This window comes from Propithecus coquereli, unplaced genomic scaffold, assembly GCF_000956105.1.
Source record: "Propithecus coquereli isolate 6110/MARCELLA unplaced genomic scaffold, Pcoq_1.0 Scaffold27, whole genome shotgun sequence".
NCBI classification, from domain to species: Eukaryota; Metazoa; Chordata; class Mammalia; order Primates; family Indriidae; genus Propithecus; species Propithecus coquereli.
Window position 1 is genome coordinate 2,213,553 of NW_012148285.1, and position 22,104 is coordinate 2,235,656.

The 22,104-nt window shown below is 52.8% G+C and overlaps 1 protein-coding gene across 1 annotated transcript; it reads right to left on the minus strand.

The window, feature by feature from the left end:
- Positions 1-902: 902 nt before the first annotated feature.
- Positions 903-22,010, minus strand: SLX4 (SLX4 structure-specific endonuclease subunit). Its single transcript, XM_012647528.1, is given in 15 exon segments — positions 903-1,626; positions 1,993-2,409; positions 3,022-3,124; positions 6,637-8,897; positions 10,276-10,442; positions 11,467-11,613; positions 12,599-12,687; positions 13,146-13,386; positions 14,108-14,424; positions 14,529-14,731; positions 15,970-16,182; positions 17,043-17,232; positions 19,493-19,715; positions 21,430-21,887; positions 21,890-22,010. Coding segments are annotated over 15 exon segments (5,505 nt in total). The 3' UTR covers positions 903-1,271.
- Positions 22,011-22,104: the final 94 nt, after the last annotated feature.

Genomic DNA, 22,104 nt, shown 5'->3' on the forward strand with positions numbered 1-22,104 from the left:
GGAAGGGCCCGCTCCTGCTTGTCTGTGAAAAAGCCCCACGCCTACCAGCCTCGACGCAGGTGCCGAGGGAAGGTGCCCCTAAGCTCACAAAGCCCCTTCTCCAGGAGGCTGTCCCTGACATGACCCTTCAGGTCCCCTGAGCCCAACGCCCTCTCCCTCCCTCCCCCTCTTGCCACTAGCCCGGGATAAGCCAGCATGTCCCCTCCACCAGACAGGACGGGACCGGCTGAGAGCAGCCTGTTTCTGATCTCTCCACAGAGCCCAACACAGACCAGAGCGGCGCTTTGCAGGTCTCTGTTGAGTGCAGCAGTGTGGACAGACAAGCGTGTGGATGGGTGAAGAACGAATATCTGTGTCCACTGCTCGAGAACCGGAGAGACACGAGGTGGCGGCGGCCGGGCCGGCCTGAGATGAGCAGCCGGCGCAGCAGGGCAGCGCGGGGTCCAGCCACGCCTGCTTCCCTCCCGGTTTGTGTGGAGCGTGGCATCCCAGTTTGGTAAAGCCTTTTGGTTTTTATTGCACATCATATAAAACTGACTGCACCACATTTAAAACAGACAGGGACGTTCACAGGGAGTGGAGACCCCACTGTCCTCTCCAGCCCTCCCCTTCAGCCCGCATCGCTCCTGGGGCTGGAGGCGGTGTTCACACACACGAGCGCTAACAAAAAGAGCACGCTTGTTTTGGGGGCTCCGGAGTTGTGCTGGGCCGTTGTGCACGGCCTGGTGTAGAGACTGCTGGTGACAATGACAGGTGTCTCAGCAGGAGACACACCTGGGCAGTACAGGGAGCCTGTGGACACCTGGTCTGCTGGTGCTCTCCGGGACCGGCCTGAGTGCTGAGGAGGAAGACAGGCCCAGGCCACCAGGCAGGCTGGACCTGGCGTCCACCTCAGGACACGGACCCGTGGGGCAGTCGTGCCTGGGACTAGTGGATACTGAGTGGCACAATCAGGCCTTGCCCTGGCCTGGCGGCAGCCCTCTACCCCCTACAACACATGGGGCCCTACCGGGTTAAAGTGCGCTGAGAGAGGGACGGGGCTGGGGGCCCGAAATCCAGCGGGTGACACTCTCCCAATTCCACTCCAGAGACTGGAGTCCAGAAGAGGGAGCCGGGTCAGTGCGTCGTCACTCTCACAGGCGCGGAGCTGATGGGATCCCGAGGCCCAGAAGTGCCTGTGGAGGCCCGACCTGCACCTGGGTCCCGGGTCGTCCCTGCAGGCGGCCTGGGCCACGGGCTGCTGAGAGCCGGGTGGGGTGGGGACGGCCCTGTCAATTCCGCTGCCCTTTCTTCCTGCCCACGGGATGCCGCCTCTTCCCCTGGAGCTGCTCCTTGCGGGCCGCGGCGGTGGTGAAGGTGATGCAGTGCGCGTCCAGGAAGTCCAGCAGCTTGCCCGTGGCCACGCGGATGCCGTTCTGCTTCAGCTCCGCCTGCAGCTCCCCCAGCTCGAAGGGCTGGTACAGCAGCACCTTCCGGTACAAGGCCGGCTGGGAGCGGATGTAGCGCCTCACCGCCTCCTCCGTGTCTGCTGCCCGCACGGCCGCCTGCGACGCGCTCGCCCCCTCCTCGCCCTCCTCGTCTTCGCCTGCAGACTCGAAGGCCGCTCCAAACTCACAGGAGGAAGAACTGAAAAGAGCCAGACAACGACATTTTGTGACACCGTTTCTCTCCAGCACCCCCGCCGAGACCAGGAGCCTCTTTGAAGGAAGGTATTTTTGTGCGGCCCCTGTGGAGCCTGGCAGGGGGCACGGGTGACCCCCAGGGCAGCAGGACGGCCTGACGGTTCCCTGCAGGCTACTCCAGCAGGTTCCTGCCCTCAGCCAGAAAAGACCCGGCGTGTGGGGCGAGGACCCAAGTCTGCTCAGGGTCAGGGGAACAGCCCTTTAAACCCACCGGGGTTTCCTACAGTTCAACCCAGAAGGCAATGGGGTTTCTGAACATTGGCCATCAGTTGGCTTGTGCCAACTCTCCGACTTGCTTCTGTCTGGTTACCTTTGTGACCTGAAGGAGCTGTCACTGCTGTCCACAGAGGTGGCCACAGATTCCTGGGAGGCTGGGAGCTGGGTGTTGCCACCAGGGCCTGGAGGAGCCTCCTTGGCTGGTGACGTGCTCAGGGGTGGGACGCTTCCACTGGGCTGCTGCTTTCGCTGTCGGGGGCCCTTGGCCTTAGCAGGTCCCTTGGAACTTTGGGGCACGGGGCCCACAGTGGCTTCCTGCTGGGTGCGGCCTCCTGTCCTTGAAGGCTTGTGGGTCTCAGAGGTGTGGGTGCGGCTGGGAGGCGCCTCTCGTGGCACCTGTGAGGACGGGATCTCATCCTCAGAGTCGGACTCCAGGGTCTGGTGAGTGTACTGGAATATCTCCTTCAGTTTCAGAACCATCTGGCGTTTGGGCAGAGGGCGGACTCCAAACCTGAACAGGAAAAAAGGTGAACTTTGGGTCTCAACCACGAGGCTCGTCTCCATGCCGTGTGCTGTTTCCACGTGCTGGCGGAGTAACCACCGCACACCTAGCAGACGGCTTTGTGGGACTGAAACCGTAGACACCTGGCTTCTAGGAGCATCAGAGGTTAGTGTCCTGCACGCCAACTAAGCTTACTCTAGAGAATATTCCAAAAGAGACGTGACTGTCCTGTTCTGAGTGATGGTGGTAGCAGTGACTCTCCCAGGTGCCCCAGGTGAAAAGCCGCATTCACGGATGTGACAGTTTTAATGTTCTTTTACAACATCAGGTCTCTCCACTCCACTGCTCTGGCTAGGGCCTCATTCCCACCAACGTGGAACATGGAGACCTATTACCCAGAGGGTCACCCGAAGGAGCCTCATTTGTCAGCTTCCCCAGGGGACAGTGTGCAGAGAGGCCTGGGCAGTCACAAAGGCTCTGTGCAGAGCAGAACCTTCCTCCCAAGCCAGCTGTGCCCCCCAGACCTGAAGGGACCACGTGGTGGGTCCCGCCCCTCCAGGCTTGCTGAGCCTGGGTACGCGCAGGAGGGAAAAGAGCGCGATGAGCAAGAACGACACCCACCTGTCCAGTTCTTTCTTCAGCACCGGGGTCTCCATGATGGAATACCTTGGCATGGGAGTTATGGGCACTTTTGGGGGCAAGTTCTTCTTCTGATTAGCACCTTCTGAGTAAAACAAAAGAAGCACAAGTTTTAGCATGAGGGACAGGGATTTACCGCATCTCATCCTGGTAGTGTCACCAAGAATACTGCACTTGAAGACAACCCAACCACCATGTTGCTCCATGAAAGCAAGACATGGCCACACCCTTCACTGTTTGGAGCCATATCTTCCCGTCAGAAAGCAGCACACAGCGCACGCTGAGGACCACGCTCGTCTGACACCGATGCTGGGCCAACAGGGCTCCTGGGCCTACTCAACCCAACAGCCCAGCACGGGACTAAAGCTCATGTGTACAGACTTGAAATGTCTCCATACACAGTGACAATGTGAGACGATGTGCAGCACTGATACCCTTCAAGCAGGTGTAGACATCAGTATTTTTTTGTAATTCCACAATAAAAGGACAAATAATCCAATTAAAAGAACATGAACAGACATTTATCCAAAGAAGATATATAAATGGCCAATAAGCACATGAAAAGATGCTCGATGTCATTAGCTACAAGGGAAATGCAAATGAAAACCACAATGAAACATCGCCTCACGCTCGCTAGGATGGCTATGATAAGCAACGCAGAGCAGTGGGTGCCGGTGAGGACGAGGAGAGCGGTACGTTCTCACTCGCTGCTGCAGGGATGTAAAATGGTGCAGCAACGCTGGAGGATGGTCTGGTAGCTCCTCCAAATGCTAAGGAGGACCCAGCAATTGCACTCCTAAGTATACACCTAAGAAAAATGAAAACTTACATCCACACGAAAACTTGTACATGAATGTTCATAAGCAGCATTAGTAACAGCAACCAAAAGTGAAAACAACCCAAGTGTCTACTGGTGGGTGAACGGATAAACAGTGTGGCGTATCATACAATTGATATTACTCAGACATAAAAAGGAATAAAATACCAACACATGCTGCAACACGTATAAATCTTGAAAACCTCATGCCAAGTGAAAGAGGCCAGGTGCAAAAGACCACGTATTGTCTGGTTCTATTCATATGAAGTGTCCAGAAAAGGCAAATCCATAGAGATAGAACATACAGTACTGGTTGCCAGGGGCTGGGGAAAGGGGGACCGGGGGACTGTTCATGGGCATGGGATTTATTTCTGAGGTGACGAAAATGTTCTGGAATTAAACAGTGGTGATGGTTGCATAACTAAAAGTTGTTGAACTAAAATTTCATGATGGTTTAGTATATTCACTAAATATATTTTAGTGAATATACTAAAGATACAATATTTAGTGAATATACTAAAATATATTTAGTGAAATATCCTAAAAACCACTGAACTATATACATTTTAAAAGGGTGAATTCTATGGTATGTGAATTATATCTCAATAAGGCTGTTACTTTAAAAAGTAAATATTTTACTATAATCCCAGCTACTCAGGAGGCTGATGCGTGAGGATGCCTTGAGCCAGAGGTTCGACACCAGCCTGGGCAACATAACAAGACCTCATCTCAGAAAAAAAATAAAAGTATTTTAAAGACAAATGGGGAATGGGGCAAATTAGGAACACATAGGCTTTGGTTCTTATCCTTTTTCTGATCATGGAGCCCTTGGAGACGCTGATGGAAACAGGTTCTATCGTCTGAAAAATGCTTCCTGTCGTTGCAGCATCTGTCTTGAAGCCCAGATCAGATTCAGACCGAGGTGTACAGGTCTAAAGCCTGCTGCAGTTCCCCCAGGACCGCCTGGGTGCCAGTTAGATGCAAACTCTCCGTCACCCTCCTGAAGCTGAAGCTCTGGCATGGGCAGGGCCCCGTGTGTTTTGAAGCCCCTGCAGGCTGAAGGATCCACTGTGGCTGAAGGACCCTCCCTGGGATTTCAGGAGGAAAGGAGCCACCAGGCCACAGGCAGACACCCACCTACAGTTCGGCCTCCTTGTTCCGGTCACTGCTCAGGGAGCCCAGCCCCTCCTTGGCCCCCCTGGACATGCCCAGCCAGGGAGCAGCAGCATGGAGAGGGCTGACACTTGGGGCTTGGACTCTCCCCCGGTAACTGAAGTGAGCTGGGGGTGCTTCCCCCAACCTGGGGTACTGGGAAGGATGGGAATCGCAGCCCCCACACCTGCCCTACCTGTTTTTGTTTTTTTTAAAACTGAGGTGAAATTCACATAAAGAATTGCGAGGTAGGCCGGGCGCAGTGGCTCACGCCTGTAATCCCAGCACTCTGGGAGGCCGAGATGGGAGGATCACTTCAGCTCAGGAGTTCAAGACCAGCCTGAGCAAGAGCGAGACCCCATCTCTACTATAAATAGAAAGAAATTAGCCAAACAACTAAAAATAGAAAAAAATTAGACGGGCATGGTGGCGCATGCCTGTAGTCCCAGCTACTGGGGAGGCTGAGGCAGGAGGATCGCTTGAGCCTAGGAGTTTGAGGTTGCTGTGAGCTGGGCTGACGCCACGCACGGCACTCTAGCCTGGCAAGAGAGTGAGACTCTGTCTCAAAAAAAAAAAAAGAAGAATTGCAAGGTGAACAATTCAGCAGCTTTAAGTCATTCGCAGTGTTGGGCAACCACCACCTTTATCTAGTTCCAAAACATTTTCAGCACCCCTAGAAGGACACCTGTACCCAATTAATCGGTCACTCCTCATTCCTCCTCCCTCCAACCTCAGGCAACTGCACCGAGTCTGCATTCTGTCTCGGTGGATCTGCCTATTCTAGACGTTTCATGTCAACAAAATAATACAACACATGGTCTTCTGTGACAGGCCTTTCTCACTCAGCATGTTCCAAGGCTTACCCACGTTGTAGCGTGGGTCAGTGCTTCACACCTTCTTATGGCTGCGTAGTGCCCCATCCTGCAGACAGCCCACAGTTTGCCCGTTCGTCATCGGTGGGCACGTGGGTTGCTTCTACCTTTTGCTACCGTGAATAGCTCTGCCACGAACATGCACGAATGAGTCTCTGTTTGAGCCCATTTTCAGTTCTTTTGGATATATACATAAGAGTGGAATTATTGGGTCCTATGGCCATTCTATGGTTAACTTTTTGAGGAATGACACTTGCCCAATCTTAAGGCACGCGGAGATGCTTGCTGGACAGAGCTGTGACCTCTGAAGGTGCCGGCTCAGTGTTCTGCAGTGGGGTCCAGAGACGCAGATTCCTAACCAGCGTGCATGTGAGCACCGGGACCCGGGCAGGTTTGGGAAATGCTGACTTACTGGCTACGAAGAACGTGTGTGACAGGCGGCTGATTCTCCCTCCACTGCGGAGGGATCTGGGAAGCAACGGGAGGGTCTTGCTGCGGTTAGCAGTCCCTTTAGCAGCGCCGGCCCGTGATTATCATTACAGACCCCCATATCCCCTTAGTATAAGATAGTACAAAAGACAAAGCTGTCGTGGTAGCTTGCCCCGGTAGTTCCAGCTACTTAGGAGGCTGAGGTGGGGGGATTGCTTGAGCCTGGAGTTTGAGTCCAGCCTGGGCACACAGTGAGATCTGTCTCTTAAGGAAAAAAAAAAAAAAGGATAATAGTCCTCCCTGTCCCCAGCCCTCCTGGCTACTCACTGGGTGTCTCTGGCTCTTCAGGCCTCTGAGCTGGAGCAGGGCTTAGTGGCTCGGACACAGGCAGAGCCTCTGGAGACTTCTGCTCCTCCCCATCCCAATCGTCCCACAGAGCTGAATTCAAAAAGCTCAGCCGGCTGCTGCCCGGGGAGCCGGCCCACGAGGATTTCCCTGGAGGTTTTCTTCGGGCAGCACAGCTTCCTCGGATGGGGGTGGTAGCCAGAAGCCCCGGGGAGTGGCTGTCACTGCTGTCCAGGGTGTCCCTCACCCTGCTGCTGGGACTGCTGGTGCTCAGGGGGCCAGTCCGCTCGAGGTTCAAGTGGTCGATTGGAATTGGGGAGAGGGGCTCGACTTGCCAGTAGCAGTCGTCAGCAGGAACTGGGGGGTCGCTGTCCAGCGGGGGGCTGCTGTGCGCCTGGTGGGAGGCCGCCTCCTGCTCGTCTTCACTATCCTTAACCTCCACCACTTCGTTCGCGGTGGCCGGCCTCAGCAGGCGCGGCCCCGGCGGCGAGCGTCCCGGGAACTGCCCGGTGAGACGGATGTGGCCTCCGGAGGTGGCCCGAGGGGCCAGCGGAGAGGAGAGCTTGTGGTGCCGCGGCTGCGCACGGGAGGGGCTTCTGTGGATCTGCCTTCTGCTGTGACACGTTCCTGGAGTGCCGGGGACGCGGCAGGACGACAGCGTCTGGGGCACGATTACCGACAGCTCCTGTGCGGCCTCCTTCCCTTCCCTGTTTTCTGACGAGGCCGCAGGCATGTGCAGAGTCACCTCATCCACTACCGTCCTGGCCCTGAGGCTGGTGATCTGGGTCTGGGATGAACGGTCGCGGCTTCTGCTGGCCAGTGGGGTGGCAGGCACCAGCCACGAGGAGTCCGTGGTGCTGTCCTCGTCGGGGCTGCTCACTCGGTCACAGAACAGCCAGGGGGTCCCTCTGCTGCCCACGGGGTCCTGCTTCTTTGGCCACCCCTCTCCTTCCTCCTGCCACAGCTTGGCTTCTCTTCCCGACGGGCTCTGGGAATGTTCCTGATCTGCATCAACGTCAATGACAGAAAACAGCTCAGAGGAGTTGGGGCTGATGTCTAGAACTTTCCTTTCTTCTTGGGGATCACTAGAAACTGACTTTATTTTGGTTTGTTCTAGCTCCAGCTCTTCATCTGAATCCAACAAAAGGATAATGTCATCTTCTTTGTTCACATTGGAGGCAGAATTCTGAGATCTGGGACTCAAACGGTCAGGTTTCGTTTGGGTTAGGTCAATGGAGAGAGACTTTTCTGGGGAAATCAGGACCCCCTTAGTTTTGCGTTCCAGCATGGAACTACATTCTCTGCCTTTTTGGTGGCCTGGCTCTTTAAATAACGTAAGGACACTGCTGTCCCTTTTCTGCTTTGCTAGCACAGCTGGAGACGGTGATTTTGGGGAGGCCGCATGGGAGACACCACTGTGTGACTGGGGCGTCAATGGGGACGACCCGCTTGTGTGATGAGGGTGAAGATGGGACTGGCTGGAACTCCCACCCAGTGGCTGGGACAGGAAGCAGCACGGGTGTGCCAGGGGCACCTGCTGGGGAGCAGGGATCTCCCTGCCCCTCTCCGTGACAGCACCACCCTGTTCCTCAGGATTGCATGTTATCTGGGACAGCTCAGAGAATTCTCCTGGAGTTGACAAAAAGAGCTGCTCGTCATCATGGGCACCCTCCGCGTGCAGAAGGGGACAGCGCCCAGAAGGGCTCGAGGAGCCAGAGTGACCCCAGGCCTCCCTGGGTGCCTCTTGCTCATGGGTCTCTGCGCCCCCCTCCCTGTCTGAAGGCTGTCTCTGGAGTGGTCGCACGTTTTCCCAGTTGGCTGGGGCCTCCTCTCTCCCTGGTTCAGAGGACTCCATGTTCTCTGCTTTCTCCAACTGTTCATTGATCTGGACACTCTCTAGGATATGCACAGAGACTGGACTGTCCTCCTCGTGGTGGTCAGAGTCCTCATCAATGTCTGGTATTCTCGCCCCCTGGAGCAGCTTCCGCTGAGTAGCTGCAAATTCATAAATTTCTTCCATTTCTGCTTCATTCACCTTTTCTCTGTCTTCTTTGTGGCCCTTGGATTTCAACAGAGTCTCTGCTTCCTCCTCTTCATCTACCCACACTGACCTCAAGAGTTCTTGGAAATTCTCTGCTCTGCTTTCACAATTCTTATCTTCCTTCTCCTCCCACTGCTCGCCCTCTGAATCCGTCAGGAAGGGCACTTGTCCGCACAGGTGAGCAAGCTCACTCACGCCAAACCTGCAACAGGAAACGCCAGGTGTCACGGCCACGCTGCACGAAGGTGGGCTTGGGGCACCTGGGGAAGCATCAAAACCGAGTCTGCACGAGGAGGAACCACCACAATCAGCCCTGGCCTTTCCCTGCTCCCCTTCGTAGGTGGTGCCCATGCTTCTGTCCAGGAACACCCCAGGCCACTTGGTTCTAGAAACCAGAGACTTACAACATTTTCACGCAGAGTTTACTAACTACTGTGCATCACGCTGAGCTTGAGATCACAGGGACTGGCAGGGCTGCAAAACTGGAGAGCCCATGCCCCTCGAGAGGCCCTCGAGACACGGTGCCAGACAAACCACAGCAAACTGATTGTGTTGGCAGGTCAGCCCGGGCTGATGGGCACACCAGCTGGCCCCTGCACCAAGGCTCCATGGTCTAATCAGTGCATTTCGAACCCCAGAGGCTGAGCCATTCCTTTCCCAAGAAAGCACCTAACGGATGATACAGCCTCGGCTGAACAAGGTTTACCCCACAGGTCCTGCAGCCTCGTCGGGAGGTATAATAGAAGAGCTGTCTCTGCTGAGCTACCTGCCATGTCTCCTAAGATACGGGGTGGACAAGCCGGGAGCTGCAAAGTCATGAGACACAGACTAAGCATTTTCTCCACTTCCATTTTCTGGGGCTCAGGAAAGGACTGCCGTTGTCCAGCTCTAGTGGCAGAACAATCTAGGAGCAGCAGTGCTGGGGGTGGGGCCAAGGCCAAGTCACTCTCTGTTATCACGCCCAGGGTGCTAAAAGCCATGGGACTCAGCGTTCTCCCCATCCAGTGCTTGGTGCCCTCCAAATGTCCATTCTGGCCTGGCTTTCAAGACTTTTAAGACTTTTCAGACCCTAACAACCTGTGTTCAAAGTCATTGCTGGTCATGAACTTGGGACTAAAAAGTATAAACAAGGCTGGGAACGGTGGCTCATGCCTATAATCCTAGCACTCTGGGAGGCCAAGGTGGCAGGATCACTTGAGGCCAGGAGTTCAAGACCAGCCTGAGCAAGAGTAAGACCTTGTCTCTATAAAAAATAGAAAAAATTATCCAGATGTAGTGGCACATCCTTGTAGTCCCAGCTACTTGGGAGGCTGAGCCAGGAGAACTGCTCCAGCCCAGGAGTTCAAGGTTGTAGTGAGCTGTGATGATGCCACTGCACTCTAGCCAGGGTGACAGAGCGAGATTCTGTCTCAAAAAAATAAAAACATAAGAAAATAAGATAAAAGGTATAAACAGGACTTGAAGTTCTGATGGCCTCAGCCCTGGCCCTTCTGCACACAACCCTCCCTTGAGCTGTCAACTCGATGATCCTCACCAGTCAATTTTGAAGGTTTTGAAGTACAGGGAAAGAACAATCAGACCTGAGGGCCAAGGAGCTCAGCTCAGGGGCCAGGCGGGGAGGAAGGCCAGTGTCCGCGGTGTAGAGATAGTGCAGGAACGCAAGGGCGGCCTCTGTGCTCACGTCACTCAACAGGACGCGCTGGGTCAGAACCCCCTCTTCGACAGCAGAGAAGCCTTCGTTGTTCACCTGAGGGCGAAATACAGTACAGAGGGTTTATGGATTGGACAATCATCACTTGGAGTAAAGAAGACGGTCTCAGTGTCCATGGAGTCTCTTGTCTTGTAAACAGTTCCCTGGCCCCAGGAAAAGCATTAGCTGGTACTGATGCATTTTTCTGGCCAGTAATTCTGCAGGCCAGGCCTAACACTTCTCTGTTGGCAAATTGTATCAGGAATGGAAGTTCAAGAGCCCAGTTAGGGCCAGGTGCAGTGGCTCACGCCTGTAATCCTAGCACTCTGGGAGGCCAAGGTGGGAGGATCATTTGAGCTCAGGGGTTCAAGACCAGCCTGACCAAGAGCAAGACGCCATCTCTACTAAAAATAGAAAAAATTATCTGGGCATGGTGGTGCATGCCTATAGTTCGAACTACTCGGGAGAATGAGAGAGGAGGATCGTGTGAGCCCAGGAGTTTGAGGTTGCTGTGACCTGGGCTAACTGCCATGGTGGCACTCTAGCTTGGTGACAAAGCAAGACTGTCTGAAAAAAAAATACCCAGTTAGTTTCCTCTTGATAGACATATCAAGGGGTCCAGAACTTTCTGACAGAGAGACTGACAGCAGTTTGCTAGATTCCTGACATTCAAGTCAAATGCACATCAGAATGTGTCAGAGCAGAAGACTTTGAAAACATTTGTCAAAGCTCAGCCTTAAAGAGATCGGCCGGGAGAACATAATTATACAAATAGAGGAAAGCAGAAATGAGTCTTAGAAACAAAGGATTTTCATTCAAAAGAAGGAAAATCTGGTGTTTCCCAATCCTGAGGCCCTCTTCTCTCAGTCCCTCACAGCCCCCCTGACCTCCCTCTGAGCCTTGTTGCTTCTCCATGTATTTCTCCCTATGGCGGCAGGAGTGGGGAGGGGGGTGGGAGAATGTGGGGGACAGGAAGTGAGGGAGACGGGGAGGGGGAGGAGGCAGCAGGAGAGACGGGGAGGCCTGGTCAGGGAGGGGCGGGAGGGCCCGGGAGGGGTGGGCGATGGCCCTGCATACTTACATACTGACTGAGAAGCGGACATCGGGCATGGAGCACAAACTTGTGGGCGTGAAGCACCTCCCCACTGTCTGTCTGGAACTGGACGTCGCTCAGGTGTGGGTTGTTGACCATGGCGCCAAAGTCAGCAACCAGCAACCCGAGGGAGAGCTGAAACGGACAAGGAGGAGATGTCATTGCCATCTACGGCGTTTCTCTGAGTTGTGGGACGTGCCTCCAACTGAGGCGGTGCCAAGGTGGGCTGGGATCCTCGCTCTCCTTCCAGGACGGTTCCTGTGCTTGGTTCCACCTTTGAGTTATCTTCAGGCACCCAGTGATACAGAACAGCAAAACACTAGCCTCTTGTATCCCCTGACCTGAAACGGTGGCCAGTGGAGAGGGAGGACAGGCAGGAGAAAGCTCCAGGCACCATGGGGTTGAGGCTAATGAGTCTCACGTGCTCACGCACTCAGCGCTCACCGCAGCCCAGGGAGGAAATGTACCAGCCCGCTGTGATACAGGGGACCCTGAGTCCATGCAGCTTGGGGACCTGGCCGAGAGGCGAGCCCCAGGTCTATTCTCTGCCTATGTGCGATACCACTAGGCTGGCCCCTGTGTGCAGTGTTCGGTTGATGCTGATGTCTTAATGGCGTGAGTTCCGCTCTAAGGAAAATCCAGCCCCCACCCCAGTCCATCCCAACGCAGAACACTGGCCTGCGGGCCTGAGGCCAGGCCGCCGCTTGCCCCGCTGTGCTCTGGAACCAGCCCAGGACCCGCACCTGGAGGCAACCGCACCGAGAGACAGTGGTCCCTCCGGACTCCCAGGACAAAGCAGGCTCTGAGGGTTTGATACTGGGGTGATCCACAGAGTTCAAAGACAGGCAGGACAGAAGCCATCAGGGCAGGGCTGCAGAGGGGAGACAGGCTCCTGTGCTCACTCTCTGCCTCTGCTCACAGGCTGTCAGTGTGCGTCAGCTCTCTGGGAAGCAGAGGTGCTTCTCGAGAGACCAGCGCATTCATGGCAGGGCCTGGAGGCCAGCAGTGAGCCAACCTCGCCCCACACATGACAAGCCTTACAACAAGCAAGAGCGGCCAGGGCCACAGAGTGAGGGGCAGAGCCCGACAGCTCAGCGCGTGGCAGGAGCCCGGTCCTTACCGAAGCGTGGCCGCCCCTCTCCAGGTGCTTCTCCTCGGGCAGCAGGACAAACCCGGTTAGTGGAAGGTCACTGGGCACCAAGTCCAACCCTGAGATAAGGACGCACAAGTTAAAAGAATGTCACCTCCCAGTAACGTCAACTGCCAAGCAGACAGCATCATCCGCAGGCTGAGCTGGACCCAGAGGTATGGTGGCACTTGTTACCTGATGACATCTTTTAAAACAAACCCCCCCAAATTGTTTTATCACCCCCCAAATAGGGAGGTAGAAGAATAGTAAAATAGACCAAATTAGCCCAAAGGATCACTTGCTGTGGGCAGACGGCTCTGTCCTTGGTTAAAGTTTAAGGAAAACTGCGACAGGCCTGCCTGCATCACATTGACCTTTGAGACAAAAACGAAGGCACCCAGAGACCGTGCACCCTCCCATCATCCTGGGATGAGCGGCCGTCACAGAGGCGCAAGGTCTGGTCCACCCCAGCCTTAGCCACAGGGAGGGGAGGCCCAGGAGGGCGGGGCTGGCCCCAGCCTCCCACCCAGTGTCTCACCTGCGGCCCCTCCCGAGCCAGCCAGGCCCCCACTGCCAGGACATGGGCTGGCGCTCAGCCCCTCCCTTGCCAGGTCCACCAGGTCCTGCAGGGCCTGGTGCTCCCTCTGACTGGCCGACGGTGATGGGTCCCCAAGGCTGCGGCCCACAGAGGGGGTGCTGTGGAGAGCAGGTGGTCTTCCCATGCCTGGCTCTGACTGCTCAGGTGGCACCAGTGGCACCACAGGCTCCTGCGTGAGGCCCTGAAAGAAGGGAGTGAGCAGAGTGACCGCGTGGTTGCTGCACCAATGCACGCCCTGCAGCGGCCACACACAGTGTGCGCAGCTGGACCTAAGACCGCAGAGCGGGATGGGAGCCATGGAGCACAGAGGGTCTCCAAGGGCACCAGCCACGGCTCGGAGCAGCCCCAGAACGCTTTTCGGTATCACTGCGTGTCAACAGGCTTCTCTGTCATGGCGGAGGACAGCCCTGTGGCATCCAAGTCTGCAGAGAAGTTTATCGGAGGGCCAGAGGCGGTCCCCAAGGGCCTGCCACTCTCCTAACATCACCTGAATGGCCTCAGTCAGGGGAGTACCAACTCCAGGGCCACCTGTGACAAGACTGTCTGGAGCTCATATTTACAATGCATGTTCCTGGCCCCCCAGACGTTATCCCAGCCACCCTGGGGCTCTGTGTTTTAAATAAACTCCAGGTAAGCCAGCATGAATGCAAAGAAGATAAATAAATCAATAAATAAGCTCCAGGAACACACTAAGTTGTGTGAAGCAAGGGTCCCCCTCCCTGCGCTTCCCAGGAAAGGCATCTAGTTGCTGCACATGGACATAAGCTATGTCGACGCCCCTTGGTTTCCTCCCCTTTCCTGGGACTTTCCCTTGGCTCAGCCACTGACACCCAGCGTTGCGATTCTGGAACTGCCCACCTCTCTCCACAGCCCATCCGCGCGTGCCCGGAGGGAAGGCTCACCGAGGCAGGCCGCCGGGGCACGAGGGGCGGGACCAGGCCGGCCGTGTAGAAGGACTCCATAGCCCAGGCTCCGGTCAGGGCGCTGCCCTCCCACAGAAAGTTCTGCTTCCCCTCAGGTGGTGGCAGACGCCAGCCGGCCTTTTCCAACTCTTCCTTTAAAACCCTGCTGGCAGGAAGTGGAGGCGTGCTGGACAATTCTACTTCCTCGGAAAGGAGCAGGGCCACTCGCTCCTGTATCTGCCTGCCTGTGGTCTCGGAGTCCTGGACCAACAACCTTGGGGGCGAAACTGGGGTTTTCTTCTTGCGACTTTTCTTCTCTAGAGAGAAACAGAAGGGACACGGTCAGCAGTGGAATCTGTCCACTCATCCTGGGACCCACCAGTGGTCTCTTCTCAGGGGCACTGCTCCCGGCCACAAGTACCTGCTCCTGCCCTTATCCTCTCGGAGAAAGCACTTTCCAGTCTGAGTGCTGGCACAGCTGGACACTGCTCCATCTCAGATCGGGACAGAGCCATGGCCACCAGCAGGTCCTCGGACGGTGCCTCGTCAACCTTCCGCCTCTTCTGTGGCTCCTTCTTGTTGGTGGCTCCTTTCCGTTTCACACCCCCAACATGGCTGCTGAAGCTGAAAGGCGGCCAAAGGGAAAAGGCAGCGGGACTGGAGGTGCCTACACTTCTGACGCTGGGCTCCTGGCTGAAGGAGGCTCCGGGGCAGCATGCGAGGGTTGTAGGGGCGAGTGGGCACTCGGACCAGCACCTGTGCCCTCACGACCTGAGTTCTAAATGCCCAGGCTTGGCCTTAGGGGACAGGAGGCTCAAAGACCCCATGAGAAAGTCCAGCTCCTGTAGCTTTCTACTCTGACAACCTTCTAGAGGGACCCACACACATCTTCTTCTTTCACTGCTTGGAGATATTTTAAAAGCAGACATATTTTATCTGAGCAGGCTGTTTCAGTGCAGTCCTGCCAAGAGGCAGGCAATGGCTTGGACAACATTTATTCTAAGGCCTCAAGGCTTTCAACCCTGTAATGCTAAAGTGGATGAGCTAAATACACACAGCCTCGCCAGCTAAGAGAATCCACCTCCGCCCTCTGTGGTCTCGGCCCTAGCCCAGCTCCACTGCTCACAACCTGTGTGCAAGGCAGTGGCCAGAACAAGCAGAGCCATTGCCCTTGGACTTCTGTTTGCTCCTGACAGCTGTCAAAGGAAGAAGTCCCAAACCTAGGAAAGTCTAGGGCTCAGGCTGCCTTTGCTCCCTATAAAGCTGGGGTCAACTCTGGCATCCTCAGTGGCAGGGGCAGTGTGGAGCAGAGCTGGCCTGACCCTCTGCCACGTGCGTGGCTGTGGTTTGCACGCTAAGGACTCGTTTGCTAGCTGTCAGCAAGGCCTCCTATCTTAACACTTAAGCATTCATTCATGCAATTTTTTTAAAAAAATAGAGTTCTGTGCTTCTGTCTCACCAACTCTTTGAACTGTGCTGAATAATATGACATTGACTGTGTAAAATTGGGCTACGCTGAGGTGGAAACCCTGCCGTACAACAAAGACCCGGATGCAGTAAAGTCAATACCGAATTCTCGGAATCCCCGGAGGGGACTGACTGCAGGACTGTGAGACTAGAAACATCTCGGAAGGACCTTGAAGAAACCAGTCCACATGGTCTCCACAGACACACCTGACTGGGCCATTCCAGCCTTCAAGGATGGAGAATTTGTCCCTCTTCAATCCCTTCTGGACTGTGCCAATCTCAACCTCAGATGAAGCAAAGAGGCCTCTACTTTCCTCCAACACTATAAAAAGGTTTTTCTTTTTTTAAACAGACGTCATTATTTGGCTTGTTTTCTTCCTTTTCATTTGACTCACCTGGGTGCTGGTGGGCTGCCGCCCGCCTCGGGCCGAGCTGTCTGCAGCCGCACGGCCTGCAGCAGGAGTTGGGGGCCGACCTCCATCTTCACCGCACACTGTTTCAAGTGACTGATTCTGCTCTTTAAGGTGAGAAATGGTTTGCCACAAATCGGGCATTCAGGGATATGAGGCATGGACGGTCGTAGTGCCTTTTCAGCCTCATCCAAGCACCTGGAGGAAAACAGTAAATACAGGAGAACCACGTTCGCCGCAATGGGGTTGCAGCAAGTGTGGGTCCACGTCAACACGGACATGCTGTGGCCAAAGCACGTTCCCCCAAAGCCAATCCCTTCCACACAGCCTGTATAGTGCCCAGCGGTCAGCCTCCAGACACTACGTATCTGCCAGCAAAGTTAGCTAGAGAGAGCAAGGATTGGATAAACGGAGTTACCTTAGCACCCAGAAATTCCACAGCTAAGTACATACCCAAATAACCGAAAACAGGTACTCAGATACATGCAACACATGTGCACAGCAGCGCCATCACGGTACCCAAGAGGCACAAACAATCGCCCGTCCCCCCACGGATGAAAGGACAAACACTGTGCTCTGTCCACACGAGATATGACTCAGCCATAAAAAGGATGAAGCACTGACACACACGACGTGGATGAACCTCGAAACACTGTTAAGCGAAAGAAATCAGACACAGAAGGACAAGTATTGCGTGACTCTGCTTGTACGAAGCGTGCAGAATAGGAAATCCACACAGACAGAAGGTTGGTTAGCAGTGGCCGGGGCAGGGAGGGGACAACTGGCAGTGACTGCTAGTGGGTGTGGGGTTTCTTTTGGGGGTGATGAAATAATCCAAAATTGACTGTGGTGATGGCTGCACAACTCTGTGAATTCACCAAAAGCCATTGAACTATACACTTTACATGGGTGAAACGTATGGTATTGAATTATAGCTCAATAAAGTTACTTTATAAAAAGGGTAGGTTGACAAGAAAACTGAGTGCTGTTGCCACGGTGAGGAGTCTCGGGGATTCTGTGGCGCGCACAGGAAGGGCCACAGTCGAAGCTGCTCCCACCTGTTCACATGCTGCTCCCTCCGTGCCACGTTCATGGCTGAGAGGTCCTTTTGACAGATCTGGCAGAAGAACAACCCCTTTTCCTCCAGGCTGTCGTCATGCATGGACGCTCCTCCCCGTGCAAACTCCTGCTGCAGGGCCAAGGCCACAGCAGCATCGCTCTCTGTGGCAGGGAGCCCAGACCCGTCCTCTGCAGAGAAGCACAGAAGAGCCATGAGGATGAACCCCAAAGGCAAGCTCACCCTCAGAACTCTGCGTCACATGTGGGCACCAGGCAGAGCACCAAGAGACCAGAACCCAGCACTGTGCTGCCTGGTGACATGCGCACTCAATGGGGCTCGTGGAACAGCACTTCCCCCGCTTTAATGTGCGCTCGGATCACTGGGAAACTTGTCAAAATGCAGGTCTGGGTGCGGGGACCCACGTGGGGGCTGGACACTGCATTTCCAACAGCCCCCAGGCTCAGCAACGCTGCTAGTCCAGGACCACTCTCTGCGTATCAAAGCCTGAAGAACTTGCCTTTCGTTTTCCCCATTTCTGCCGAAATTGCCTATCTTAGGCACTGTAGGTTCACCAAGTTCCTATTCTAACAAATTTAGGTTTTCTCATCAAAGTTTAACCTTCCCTACTGCTGACCTTTTATGTCATAGAACCAGGGCAGAGAGAAATGCCTTCGGTGATTAAAAGGCAGCGTCTCTTACTCTCAGCATCAGACCCATGGAGGGACTGATTCTGGTCTTGAGATGGCTTCCAAGGCGGCCCCTCTGATATTGCTGGAGCAGACCCTGGGCACTCACAGAAGATACGCCCTGAGAACTCATGAACTCCCAAGTTCGTGAATATCACTACGGCCGACCTCGCTTGCCACTAAAGGCAGAAAAGCAACACACCTTCATTTTGGTGCCCTGTTTTGTTTTTTAACAGAGAAATGATTTCTCTCTTCCTGAGCATTTGTTAGGTGTGATGTGAAGAGACATGAGTCAAATGTAGGGCAGGTGCGAGGCTCATGCACCGGCTGGGCGATACCTCTGCACCTCCCATGTGCGCTGCAGACCGATGCCTCAGCAGGATGTCAAATTGCTGCATACGTGAACCTTTGGGGTGGCCTGAGCATCCTCCGTGCTCTTACAGTAAAATGTGCAAACAACACCAAGAGCCTACATATTTATTAGCTGTAGGTCTGTCAATACGATTTCTTCCTATTTCTTTTCCTTTCAGATATTTTCATCAGAAATGAGGATCCATATTATCTAGGGGACAAAGAATAGGATGTCCTGACTTATGTGCCTTTTGGGGTGGTGCAATATGAAATACACAGCACCTATGACACACTGTTGCCAGACTCTAACCTGGAGCCAATCAGACCTCTAATTTACTCATGGTGCCTGGCAATCCCAGGGATAGAGGAAGGGGCTAAATGATGCCATGAAGAAATAATCAAACAAATCCAGAAAGTGGGAAATCTTATAAGACAGTTAGCCTAGAGTCTTCAAAGAGTCAGTGTCGGCTGGGTGCAATGGCTCATACCTATAATCTTAGTGCTTTGGGAGGCTGAGGTGGGAGGACTGCTTGAGGCCAGGAGTTCAAGACCAACCTGAGCAACATAGCAAGATTTCGTCTCTACAAAAAATAAAAAAATTAGCCAGGCATGGTGGCGGACCTGTAGTCCCGGCTACTAGGGAGGCTGACGCAGGAGGATCATTGAGCCCAGGAATTAGAGACTGCAATGAGCTATGATTATGCGACTGTACTCCAGCCTGGGCAACAGAGCAAGACCCTGCCTCAATAAAAACAAACAAACAAACAAACAAAAATAATACCCAGAAAGTCAGTGTCATGGAAAACAAAAGATGTTCTAGAATTGAGACTGCTGAGCTATAGCAATATACAATAAATATATTAGCAACATTGAATCCTTGTTCAGGAAAAAAAAAACCCGTTGCAAAAGATATCCTTGCAACAATTGGGGAAATGTGAATATGAACTGGATCCCAGAAAATATTATGGAATTAAGTGTGATAATAGTATCGTGGTTATGCTGCAGAATCTAGCAGTGAAGCACAAGTCGTCTATAACTTAGTTTCAAACAATAAAAAGAAAAATATGCATATTTATAGAGATATAAAAATATAGGGCCAAATGTTAATAATTGTTAAATCCAGGATGAGGGTATAGGGGATTCATTATAATTTTTTAAAACTTTTTTGTAAAGGAAAAATTTCATAATAAAAAGTCAAAATAAAAATAAAATAGAAAAAGAGTTACCTTGTCAAAGAAGCTAGGTGGGAAATGACCCAAGGGACCTTTTATTCTCTGGCTAGATCTAAGGTGCTAGCTAAGGTGAAACACCAGGTGCACAGCAGAAACCCAACAGACGCTGGTTTTCCCTGCCTCCCTTTGTCAGAGCGTAACCCATCTCTGTTTGGAGGACAGAAACACACCCATCATACCGTTCCCTGAGACCGTCTCCTCTTGAGGGCCCTTTGGGACATTTTCTTCTGATGCCAATTCAAGGGAACGCTCTTCTGAAGCATGTTTCAAACGCTCGGGGTCTGCTCTCTTGAACTGCTGCATTCGCTGTAGGACCAGGTCTGTAGTGCGGGGTTTGGAGGGACTTGGCGCCGCTGTCGTCAAATAGGAAGGAGGTGGCTGGGAGTTGCTGTGGGAAGTACTCTCTGGCAAGGAGGAAAATATTCACAAGCATCTGTTGTAGCTGGAAAAATAAAAGACTTTTCCACCAGAAAGAAGTTAGACCCACGTTTCAAAGGGGTCCTTTATCAACTAGTTTAGGTTTGACTCACAAATGTGAACAGGACTGATTGCTTGTGGGTAACTTCTTTGTTTATGGCAGTGCAGAGATAAATATCAATGACAGGAGGGGAATGGGGAGTGGCTGCTAATTGAGCTTGGGGTTTATTTTTGGGATGATGAAAATGTTCTAAAGTTAGGAGGTAGTGATAGTTGCACAACTGTGAATATACTAAAAACCACTTAACTGTACACTTTAAAAGAGTAAATTGTATGGAACATGAATCCCAATAAAGCTGTTATTAAAGACATATTAATGACAAAGGTTTACGTCTTTCTAGATCAAGATCCACAGATGGCCTTCAGTGGAGATCCATGGGACCCCCTGAAGTTGTGTGTCAATTTCACAGGTATGCATGTGGGTACGGTTTTTGGGGAATCATGAACAGCTTTCATCAGACCTGCAAAGGGAGCAGGAGAGGCCAATAGTGTTGATTAGGCAACACTCTGGAAGCCTCACAACAGTCTCTGCGAGCTAAGACTTCACCACCACTTTACTGATGATGCTGGCCACACTAGAAAAAAAGTTAATTAATATCAGGAAGTGAAGGTGAAGAGAATTTAGAAACAGAACTCAGGAGTCAAAAGAGCTTGTGGGCCGAGTGCGGTGGCTCACGCCTGTAATCCTAGCACTCTGGGAGGCCGAGGCGGGCGGATTGTTTGAGCTCAGGAGTTCGAGACCAGCCTGAGCAAGAGCGAGACCCCGTCTCTACTAAAAATAGAAAGAAATTAATTGGACAACTAAAAATATATAGAAAAAATTAGCCAGGTATGGTGGTGCATGCCTGTAGTCCCAGCTACTCAGGAGGCTGAGGCAGAAGGATCACTTGAGCCCAGGAGTTTGAGCTTGCTGTGAGCTAGGCTGACGCCACGACACTCTTGCCCGGGTAACACAGTGAGACTCTGTCTCAAAAAAAAAAAGAGCTTGTGGTGTGTTATGTATGCAAGGCTGGTTTCCAGTTCTGCATGAAGAAGGTATGCTAAGCACATAGCTCAACATACCAAGGGCAGCAGGGCAAGAAAGCTGCTTCAAACAAACAAACAAAAAAAGGAAAAGAAAAGAATAAAAGGTCTTTAGAGGAGATAAAGGCAGGACCTGAAGATTCTCCTTGACTTAAACCCATACAGCACCCTCCCAGCAGCCTAACCAGGTGGGTGGCCTGTTCCAATTTACCCACTTTGCAATGAATTTAAGAAAAGGGGAGAAGCAGCATTATTGTCATGTTCGTGTAACTCATGTGAACCACACAACATAAACATTCATAGGAAATTCTGAAAGAGCAGAGGACTCCAAACATAATCTTGTGAAAAATTCACACAGGGGTTATATTCTTTACGACTATTGTTTAAAACAAGAGTTGGCAAACTATGGTCATGGGCTGGCTGCCTGTTTTTGTAAATAAAGTTTCACTCCCACACAACCACACCCACTCATTTATATATCGTCTACTGCTGCTTTTTCACTACAGCAGCAGTTGAATAGTTTCCACAGAGACCATATGGCCCACAAAGCAAAGTATTTACCATCTGGCCTTTTTCACAAAGTTTTTCAACCCCTGTTTAAAACAGTACAAATCACCTCTGGTTTCCTCTGGGAAGTTCTGCAGGTGGTTTTTGCCTGGTTACCTGTCTGAGTGGTCTGTGCTCTTTCCCAGAGCACAGGCTGATTTGGAGCAGGAGCAAGCACACCTCCCTCCCCATTCAAGGTGACAGCCGTTTCACTTGCTTGCGACTTGGTTGTCCCTTGCTTTTTAGTCCTAGGGGCCTGACTGCCAGACCGAGGTTTCTTCTCCGCAGGGCCTTGAAGGCTTTTGCTCTTGGTAGCAGCTTGTTTGGTCCTTTTCAATTTGCCTCGTATCTGAGTGCTGTTTGAGGCTTTTTGTGCCTTCCTTTCTCCTGACACTTCCTTGGTTCCATTTTTTTTCACCCTTTGGAAAAAGCTGGAGCACAGTTCTTTAAAATCCTCATCGGACTCATCCATCATCTGACCAGGTTTAAGGCTTTCAGGCTGGTCTTCAGAGGAGTGACAGTCAGTCTTGGGCACGTACACAGGTGAGAACGTGAACCCAAGCGTAAGCCTAGCCGAGCCTCATTCACACTCACAGCCTCATTATGGTTCCTCCCTGCTTGTCCCTTAGATACTTGGAGAGTCTGCACCATTGAACAAGAAGTATTGTTTTCCTTTCCGTAATGATTTAAGTGTCTTTGTTCAAGAAGGGCCTGTGGTTAAATAACATGTTTAAAGATTTCCTCT